This window comes from Trachinotus anak, unplaced genomic scaffold (genome assembly GCF_046630095.1).
Source record: "Trachinotus anak isolate AG129_WGS33_773 ecotype Australia unplaced genomic scaffold, CSIRO_AGI_Tana_v1 ptg000001l, whole genome shotgun sequence".
Classification (NCBI taxonomy): Eukaryota; Metazoa; Chordata; class Actinopteri; order Carangiformes; family Carangidae; genus Trachinotus; species Trachinotus anak.
Window position 1 is genome coordinate 16,227,715 of NW_027273852.1, and position 10,925 is coordinate 16,238,639.

At 41.9% G+C, this 10,925-nt stretch overlaps 1 protein-coding gene across 1 annotated transcript; it reads right to left on the reverse strand.

Moving 5' to 3' along the window:
• Positions 1–2,629: 2,629 nt before the first annotated feature.
• On the reverse strand, positions 2,630–4,663 carry olig2 (oligodendrocyte lineage transcription factor 2). The gene is made up of 2 exons (XM_071480547.1): positions 4,554–4,663; positions 2,630–4,179 (listed from the first exon to the last, which is right to left on the reverse strand). Exon 2 carries the CDS (start codon positions 4,171–4,173, stop codon positions 3,352–3,354), a length of 822 nt encoding a protein of 273 aa, XP_071336648.1. The 5' UTR covers positions 4,174–4,179; positions 4,554–4,663; the 3' UTR covers positions 2,630–3,351.
• Positions 4,664–10,925: the final 6,262 nt, after the last annotated feature.

The window sequence follows — 10,925 nt, forward strand, 5'->3', positions numbered from 1 at the left end:
ATTTAGTGGACTTTGGATTATTTTGTGTTAATCCTCACTGATACCATCAATCTGTGATGTTCAGTCCGTTTTTGTTGTTTCTTTCTTCATTTCTCAGAAAAGTTCTCAACATCCCGGGCACAAATGAATCAGACATGTTGCATTCAACTGTAGCTGTAAAACAAGTAAAAGCTAAAGAGAGTAAAAGTTTCAGGTTGTGAAATATTGAATTTGTTTATTACAACTGCACTGAATTATGAACCATCAAGGCTTCTCAAAGGTGATTAACTCATATCCTCTGCAGTGGATTTTTCTGTGGCTGCAAAACGCTTGTTTGATGTTTGATTGTTGGTATTTACAGTGATGTTTTAAATAGCTGAACAACATCACACTCTTTTCACAGCAACATGAAACTGCAGGGAAAAGATAAAATAAAGCTGCAAGTAGCCGTTACACGAGGGAAACTTTTCTGTCCTCAACATCTGACCTCAGCTGCAACAAACAAATCCAATAAATTTGCCCTTAGATTGAAAGTATACAAAGTTCATATTAGGATACGTGGTGTGTGTTCACTGGTGTGTGATGGCTTTTAAAGGCTCATCTTCACCGACACATTCCACACGTCACAGCAGTGATAGCTAAATGAATCCAGGCAGCAGTTACCTCAAATAAATATACAAAAGACAGAGCTGCACACTGACAAATGCTGACAAAACAGTTGAAGAGACTCTGCAAATGCAAAAACCAAAGGCGTTATAAAGATGACAAAGTAAAGGTTTGACTCATATGACCACTGTTTCTTTGATTAAATTCAAGAGTGCAAAGCTTTTCACGCTGCTGATTTTGACCTTTATCACCAGCATCACAGCATCTGACTTCACCCTGAGGAGGTGTAACAAACTACAATAGCTGAAAAACAGTTGTGTAGGTGTTAAGAGTATATAGGCAAGTCTTTTTAATTATTATTATTATTGTTTACTTTGTGTATAACATAAAATGTTGTGACTGAATTAACAGGCTGCTGATGTGACTAAGATCAAAACATGACACATCTTCTTTTCTTGTCCCCTCTCATACAAAACTAAGTTTATATAATGTGAGTCAAACTTTCACTAAAAACTCATGAAGAAGCTTATATACATATATATGAAGCTTATAACGGTTTTCCTAAATATGGATCCATCTGAGAGAGAGAATAAACAGTGATATGATGGTGACCCGAAAGCTGAATGCTGTGATGAATGTGTAGCAGCTTTGAGGAAGGTACAAAGCAAAATGTAAAACACTTACATGAAGGTTGGATGTCAGAGTAAAGGAATGCCAGGCTTTTATTTTGTTTCCTCAGGCTGAGGCTTCTTATCACTCACCTGTACACAGAGTGTGTTTCTGCTGTGTAGCACCGGATGACCTCTACCTCTTTGAAACGTCCTACAAAACGCCGAAGGACTTTGAATTATTCAATTCCAGTAATGAGACGAATAAACAAATGCGTGCATGAATATTCAGAGATTTAGTTCATATCGTTCCAGCTTCAAAAGCCTTTGGAAAACATTGCAACAGCATGCACAATCTGCTATGCAGCTGCTACCTTTTCCTAAAGTGTACCGGCCTTTACTCATCGCTGGCTGCTTTCTGCTATAGCACAAGCGTGGGGTTTTTTTTTGTGCGCGTCCTCGGCGGCTGTTTACACGCATATTTTTTGCAAAAAAGATGGACACCCTCTTGCTGTACAGGTTAGAAAATAGAAAAATAGTGAGCATCTGTAGCATATCAGTGTTTTTGTGCGTGCAGGTGCCTACAAAAAGGTCTTCACAGTTTGGTGACATCGTTGGGTCCGTGTTTGAAAAGAAGCTCCAGCTGAAGTGTGAATGATCACTGTTGTGATCTGAATGTCATCCAGCAGGGGGGAACACATTTCTTCCATCAGGGCACAGACACCACTCTGTGATAAGATATTAAGATTTTATGAAACATGTTTGTTTTATTAATTTAATCAAAGAGAAACGGCCATTCACAACCTATTTGTTTCTTTTAATAAAGAAATATTGTCTTTATCAGATGGATAACATGAACTCTATGCAGAAAACTATTGTTATTATTATTATTGTTATTATTATTATTATTATTATCATTAGCCCTACACGGACAGAGGACTAATTATAGGTTCAGAGTAAAGTTATGAAAAAGTCAAAAGAACCAAATGCCTGATATGTTTTTCCTCAAAACCATAACATTGTTTCATGGAGCTATGAGTCGTGAAATTAAGTGATCTATTAAAATGTATTTATTTACGGATATCTGGCACTTTTCAATGTCGAAAAAAACCTTTGCATGAGCAATGGTCTGGTTGTGTCAAAAGTATAATAATCATGACCAGGTTTGTATTTGTAATTTTAAAAGCTAAAATACATTAAGCCTGTTTCTCATTGAGTTAGGAAAAAAAAGACCAATTCTGAAATTGTGTAAAAGTTTCTCAGTTATTCTGTGTAGACATGCTGTTGAGGTAAGCTTTGATGTAATGGTCTTTCTCTCTGGCGGCCGGTGAGCTGTGATCCTGTTGATGTGCATCAGTGCTGCCTTAAATCTCGTCCCAACACCTTCTCCTTGTGTAAAGCCTCGGAATTAAAAAAAAGACATCACCAAAAACGTCTCCCCTTTTTCATTTAATCGTCTTTATTTTACATTTCAAACCCCGACATTATCAGAGATTCATCTGAAATTCCCGCTCGAAATAAGTAAATAAATATCATTTTCTTTTTTTTCTTTTTTTATTAAAAAAATAAAGAAGTGGTCATTGTGTTGGTCGGGCAGTGACTGACAGCCCACTGGGCAGAAAATAGAGAGAGATGCGTTGTATTAGACGGACAGAATAAAGCAGGTGCAACATGTGAGGGGTGGGGGAGTCTTCCCACATTAACAAGACTCTAATATATAATATCTCAGACTATTTAAACAGAATAATCCATCTACATATTTACACTCTATATTTGTGGTTTGATTCAAGTTGGGACCTTTTCCCGCTGCAGGTCCTCAGAACATAAAAGCAATTTATCACCAGCGATTGGATCTGATCTTTAAATAACAGTGGAGACACACAGAGGCCTGCGCCATCAAACATTTCCAGTAATAAGATGAATTTCGTTGTACTTTAGGAGCTCTGTGAAGAAACACCTGTTACATCTGAGGTTAATTACCATCAAACACTAAGTTAGTTGCAAACCCCCAAAGTCCCAGTGAGGAAAAATCAATGCATTCGTCTTTACTGGTTCCGTCAACGCAACGGTTCAGCAACAAAGATAAATTAAAAGCGAAATAATGCAGGAAGAGAGTCTATATCAAACTCAAAAAAGTTCGTTTCCATTCAGTTTGGAGTCACTTGGAGTCGCTGGCCAGCCTCGGCATGGTGACGGCGCTCATGCTGGACACATGCGGAGGCGGGACTTGGCACATGCTGCAAGGACAAGGCATCCCGGTGCCAACGCCCCAGTGCTGGAAACTGCTGCCCAGCGGCCCTGCACCGGCAGCGGGAGCTTTGAGGAGTCCGTGATGGGGTCTGACCGAGGTGACGGCGGCGATACCGGGCGCGGAGAGAGAGGCGGTGGAGACGGCGGCCGGCGGGAGGAGCGGGTGGTGCACCGCCGGGTGTGAGGCGTGAGAAGCCGCCGGGTGTCCCGGCACGGGCCCTGCGTGTGTCATAGTCCCACACGCTGACGGGTGGAAGCCGCCGTGGTGTCCGCTGCTGCCGTAGATTTCGCTGACCAACCGCTTCATCTCCTCCAGTGAGTTGCTCAGCATCAGGATGTAGTTTCTCGCCAGCAGCAGGGTGGCGATTTTGGAGAGTTTACGCACCGATGGTCCGTGCGCATAGGGCATGACCTCCCGGAGCCCGTCCATGGCCACGTTGAGGTCGTGCATCCTTTTCCTCTCGCGGCTGTTGATCTTGAGGCGGATCGTCTGCAGCTCGTTCTCCGACAGCAGCTTACGGTCTTTCTTGGACGCCATCCGGAGGGAGAGGCTGTCCTCGTCGGCGGCGGAGAGGCCGCGCAGGCCGGGGATGTCTGACGGAGAGTCGCTCTGTGTGGAGGACACTGCGCCAGAGAAGCCGTGCACGGACTTCTTCAGGGTGGCCATGAAGATGTCGTCCACCTCAGGAGAGGACGGTCTGCTCGAAACGCGGCTTGTATCAGAGTCCATGGTGCTCTGAAGACACACACACACACACACACACACACACACACACACACACACACACACACACACACACACAGAAAGTTAATTTAGTGAACCCCAAAATCCACATCTCCACGAAGGATAATAAACTTTTTCTGGTGTCACAACGGCTGGTGATTGAATTAACAATTAAAAGAGGATAAGACAACCTAAATGTGTCCTGAAGGCAGCATGCAATTTGCTTTGTCTTTTTATTTTAATGTTTCTAGCGATTGGAGATTATCTATCAGTGCGTTCCACCAGCCTGTCTTTTCTACATTGTCTTTCTGTTTACCTCTGCAAAAATAAAGTCTGGCAAAATCTGTGTAAAATGCCACTAATTACTAAATGAATAAATCACTTACCAAGTGTTTCCAAGTGCGATGGTGAGAAAACCTAAATGTCAAATCCACTTGTTACTCCAAACCGCATGTGACAGCCCATTTGGCACGGCTGCGTGTGACCGCAGGGTTTTATAGCGGGCTGGGGCGCACAGAGGCCGCCTCACCAGGACAACGCAGTGTCTGTCCCGGCTGCCACCCTGCGACCAATCAGCTCAAAGCAGGGAGGAGGGAGGGAGGACGGGAGGGGGGGCTGACGGAGGGTCCTCCAGCCTGATGTAATTACCAACACACAGCATCACTTTTAAGTGAAATCAGACACACTTCCTCATACATATGGCTCCTTCTTGTGGAAATGTTCGGCCCGCATGTGGATGGGTTTTATTATAATAACACACAGAACGCGACACAGTTTGCCTTTCAGAACTTAGGCTAATTGTTATTTGTCTGTATTATTAAGACTCCGGAAACGGTAAAATAATATCAGAATTCATTTTGATGATTTAGCCCGCATTAATTAATTATTTTCTGCCGAAACATTTTTCTGATTTAATAACCTACAATCTTTTATTATTCTAAACAATTTTTGCGTCATTATTTTAATTGGAAGTTCGTTGCTCTTCTCCATTTTTTTAATGTTATTTATTTATTTTTTTTTTCTGTCAATAAACCCTTGGAGCATGAAATCACGCCGCCCCTTCAAACGAACAATAATAACGGGTGGAAGCCGCATAAGCAGCGCAATATGTTTCCTGCTCGCAGTTTTGAGGTAAATATGGTGTTTTCCGTTTTTACGCGCTGTCGGCCAGCAGCTGGTGTCAAGTGCGTCTTCGACGTTAATTAATGAAGTGTGCAAAATTGTTTTTAACGGTTATGATCCGTAACATTTCAATTAGTCTGCAGTGAGCGATATCAGTGTGGCCTGCTGCTGGCGCTCAGAGGCCCTCTGGCTGACATAAGGGCCCAAACCGGTGATGTGCTCCCGGACTAAGTGAAGCTGACAGCAGCTTTGTCCCGAAACATGACAAACTGTATTGTGCGTTCAGACGCAATCAGCGGTAATTGCCTCTACAAGTTTATCTGTTTTCATGGGCCCGAGGTGGGATCAGGCTATCCTCTGTATTATGGATAGAAATAAAACTCTAAAGGGCCAATCTCAATCAAAAATAGGAGAGCTTTTAAAGAGGGGTTTTAATTTACAATAATTAGACCAACCAAAGTGACCAAGTTTGCTACCACAAGATTTTCTGATTCATTTGATCTTCGGGTTTTATTTCCAACGAAAGAAGAAGAAAGAGAAAACACAATGACGAATACCTAATTAAATATGTAAAATAAAAAAAAAAAGTAAATAAAATAAAATAAAAATGAAAAAGAAAGACTTTACAATACAGTGAGCTATGTTAAAAAGGAAAAAAGACGGGTGGCTCACCTGATTTTTTTTTTTGTTTGTTTTTTTTAAACAATCAAATATTTTGAAAATTCTTTATCTAGTCTGTTTATTCATTCATACATTTTATAGTTTGTTAGTTAATTAGTTCTACTTAATGTACTGAATTAAGACCCTGTGCTGTTGCCATGGTTACCTGTTGGTTGGGGGGGGTGGGGGGGGTGGGGGGGGGTGTCATATACGGTTTCAACCGTCACCTGGCAGCCAATCAGAAACGAACCGTAACCGTAAACCAGGTGTGACATCAGCATCGGTCCGCAAACCATGTGACACAATCAAGTTCGTTAACACACACACACACACACACACACACACACAGAAAGAGAGAGAGAGAGAGAGAGAGAGAGAGAGCCCGCTTTTTCCGCTCATCGTTATATTTGCTTGTTTCCTTCGTCCGTTGCGTTCATGTGTGTACTCCCGTTAAATAAGATTATGGTAATGAAGTGGCATTTTAAATCAGGAGGTCTGTATCTGTGCCATCATCTGCTTCATTAGACATTCCCACAGTGTCACTGTTGCTCTGGACTCACAATGAGAGACACAGACAGACCTTCCTCTTCAGCTGGGTTCCCTCTACATCATCATCATCATCCTTATCAAGGGGTTAAAGCTTTGTCCTTTATGACCTGTTTCTGATATAGGTCTTTCTCGTAAGGCCTCATGGGTTAAAAGAGTTTCAGTCCTTTTATTTTTGAACAGTTACAGTTTACACGCCTGTAAGGAACTCAAAATGCCTTATAAATGATGAGAGCTACATCTAAAGCCTTTATAATAATCCCATCAAACGAATATAGCGCACATCATCAATATACAAGTCTACATTTGGATTTTAACCCAAGGTTGAGAAACTAATTAAGCTGTGATGAACATTTTATGAACAATTTATGCAGACCTACTTTTACACATATTATTAACTCACAGTGATTTTTTTGGTTCATAAAAGAGAAATACATTCAAATATTAATAATAAATATTCAAATATGCTCCAGAAAACATTGATATTTCAATGCCAGTTAACCTCTGATGCTGATGAGGAGTGATGATGAGTGCATTGCAGCCCTCCATCTGTTAGTTTGCAGTGTCACGTTTGGCCAAACATATTTCCTTCTACAACACCTCCCAGATTGTTAGACAATAGCACTGCACTGTGCACAAACCATAAATATATTTTAAAGAATGAAAAAAGTGAGGGGGCAATGAATCTGAAAAAGAAAACTTTAGTTACATATAATACATGTGATTTGTGGCAGGTAGGAAGATTTCCCAAATAAAGCCTAACATTATTTTTACGTCATTTTTTTTTTTCAAGAAAAAAAAAACCACAGCATAAGTCTGTTGCTTTACTAGCCTCCACTCTTTTGATTTCAGGCTTTCCACAAGACCTTGAACGTGGCTGCAGTCAGGCTCAGCCACAAGAGCTTTAGTGAGTTGGGTGATAAGGTGAGGTTCACAGTCAGTGCACCTGTTCATCCCAAAGGTGTTGGATGGGGTTGAGGTCAGGGCTCTGTGCAGACCCGTCAACTTCCTCTACACCAAACTGGAGAATGCATTTCTCTACAGGCCTGGTACGTGCACTGGGGCACTGTCAAATAGAAACAAACTTGGAAACAGTCACACTGTATGCGGTTGTATTATCATTTCAATTGACTGGAACTAGAAGTGGCCGAAACCAAAACTGGGGACAACAGCCTTAAACCAAAAGTACACAGAAGTATATAGACATTTCCCACTTTCTTCCAACTTTGACTCTCACCAATCCTCACGCCATCATCTCCTTCCTCCTGCCTCTCTCTCTCTGTCCACCAGTCTGGGTGGCGGTAGGCCCGGTGCCGTGGTGAATACCAATAGTGAGGAGGAGCATATGTGAGCCATACTTAATCCTGCTAATCTGCCTCCAAAATAAAAAAGAAAGGGAACAAAAAGCAGAAAAGAGAGGAGGGTGGAAAAACACGAGAGAAGTTTTCTCTTTCTGTCTGGGGAGCTGACCAGCCTCGGCCAAATGAACTGAAAGACATGAATAACGTCCTGGCTCTCCCCCTCGATCCCTTTCTCTGAGAAATCTTGGAACGAAATGAAGCAAAATTCTCGCTTTTGTTGAAATGTGTAGTGAGGAACGTGAGATGCTGGCTGCCACCACCGCTGCTGTTACTGTGTTGGGAGTGTGAGCAGTTAGATTCACATGTAGCTCTCCTGCATGAGAGATTCACCAAACATTTAATGGCAAATGTGAGAGCCAGTGGGAAGTAGAGTGAAATTCTGAAAATAGTCTCAAGTTTCAAATTCAAAAACAAGACAGGAAACCAATGTGAGAGGAACATTTTCCAGACGAGGCCAGTACATCTGCAAAAGTGCACAAACAGAAAAATGTCATCAGATTGTTTAAAAACGAAACTAATCCTAGAAACCTAGAGAAGCAGTTACTGCAGGATGACAACCGATCATTTAATGACAGGAAGTGCAGAGTGATGTAATAAATCATCAGAGGACATTAGGTTTATGAATGAATTAAATTCTTCTCTGAGCTCAGACGGATGTTAAAAATTCCATTTACACTTTACAACACAATCTCTGTCGAGTAGCAACAAATAACGTCATCTTGTTTCCTTTACACTCAGTGACTGTTCTGCATCTCACACTCACTGAATTTGAGGCTATTGTCAACAACCTGTCCAAATGAAGGCCGGGCTGAGCTGCTGTGCTGATGATTTACCTAAAGGCTACTCTGCTCCACCAGACATGAAAAAATGAGGGTGATTTGTTTCAACAAGCCGTTCCTCTTAAATAAATCATTGAAGATGAGTAGTGGAGACATGGGAACCTGGAGGCCGAGACGATCAGCTTTTCCTCTGTGTTGTTTAAAGTTAAAAAAGCTTGAAGTTCCTTTGTGTAGTGGAACAGAGTAGCAACAAGCTCTGTTTTTCAAGCTCTGTTGGAATCAGGACGATCGTGATTGGCTCTCGCCTGGCTGTCGTTCACACTGCGTCAGAGGATATTTGCATGAACCTCAGCCTTTCTCAACTTTCCCCTGTTGTCCAGTGTAGCGAGCTCAGCAGGGAGCTGAATCCATATGTGTGTGCAGCTCATGTCTATTTAAGTGTCTGATAAACAAGGTGATGCATCGAGGTAAACACTAATGTCAGCATGCTAACACACTCATAATGACAATGCTGATGTTAGCAGAAATAATGCTCAGCATGTTGAGCATCTTAGCGAGCATGCTAACAATTTCCCCGAGCACTAAACACAAAGTACAGCTGAGGTTGATTTAGTTTTACAGGTATTTGGTCTGAAAATGAATGTGTTTGACAAATTCTATTTTTAACCTGATGATGGTGCAAGAGGAAGTGTTTCATACCATCCATACTGGTGGGAACATAATGATCCAAAATACAATAGTTCTTAAGACATTTCACTCAAAACCACACGTGAACCACATGGAGGCACCAGAGGAAAAGTTAGAGGATCACCAAAGTCAGCAGGCTTCATCCTATGAGGGCAATGAATGTCTGTACCAGCTTTCATGGGAATCCATTCAATAGTCGTTGAGATATTTCAGTCTGGCACGTAAGTGGTGGACTGACTGACAGACAGCTGGGTGGTTGAAAACAGAAATGAACACATCAAGGTACAGAGAAAAAAAATCATATGAGGGCAGAAAAGCAGGAAATTAAAGTAAAACACATTTTAAAAGAAAAGTAGGTGTTAAAAAGTAAGAAGGGTTACAAATCTACTTAACCTGAGATCTTGTTCTTGTAGAATAATCTAACACTGAATAGACCAGTTCAGGTGAACGTGGGGTGACGGGGTCACTAAAGTAGTCGAGTCAAGGCCATCTAACAAATGATAAACCGTGTGGATCCTGGCTGCAGAGGGAGTCTTCATGCCTCTATGCCTCAGGGGCTGGATAGTGTTGGGTTATGCTGGCTGGGGGCTTTATCTCTACAACAGCTATTAGGAGGTAATTAAGTCCTAACACTGCAGAGCCTCCCATGGTTACTATAACATAACTGCAAATGGGAAGCTTACAAGCTCCTTTAGACGGCATGACAAATTGAATGGAACTCATTGGGCTTTAGCTATTATTCCAGCGGCCCCATCTGGCTGGGAAAAGATAAAGGGGATTTGCTGGAGGTTGTGAGGGGTTGAGCCTCCGTGCTTGGTGTGTGAGTGTGTGTGTGTGTGTGTGTGTGAAGGATAAGGAACGAGAGGGGGGGTCCCGGTCCAGCGTAGGGAGTGTTTTGAGGGCTGCAGGGGGATTTTTTTTCTCCTCTTTGGTCTGAGCTTCAATTCAACAGGCAGCCTGAGATTTGCTTTGGCCAAATGTTACAAATGTTTCGACAACCTGGTCTCTGATCCTCGGGGGTCACTCAGGAGGGCACGGGGGTACAACGGCTTTACGCCCAGAGATTTAACAAAGCAGCATGGGGATGAATATATTCACACTTGTATTCACCTCCCGGGCCTCCAGATGCTTGTTTTAGGGAGACATGGACTAGACTGAGCCGCACTCTGCCCAAAGCAGGCCAGCTGCTAGTTTGTATATCCAGGACCAAACTTGTTAGAACAAAAAAGTGCCACGCTCACTGGAGTGCTGCTGTCAATTGTTGTCAGGGGGAAAATATGGTGAAAAATATGTTTGGAAAGTTCTAGAAATACTTAGACTGTGAAATTTCCCTTTTAATTTTTTGGCTTTTATTAAAAGCAACAATTGATCATCATAATGATCTAAAGCCTTTTTTTCCAACCTCCAGTTTTAAGACTGTGCTGATCAGTGGAAATCAATATGCATCAATGTGAATGAACTAATCCTGCCAAGCAGCTAATTTATAATTTTAATTATTATTATTATTATTCTTATCTTCTATTTTTATCCATATTTGTGTCACAAAGCAGTAAAGACAAGAGAGATGAAAGGAAGATCATGAGCCAAATTTTATTAGTATAGT

Excerpts from the sequence above, each read along its gene's own strand:
- olig2 (XM_071480547.1), bottom strand. The coding sequence starts at position 4,173 with ATGGACTCTGATACAAGCCGCGTTTCGAGCAGACCGTCCTCTCCTGAG.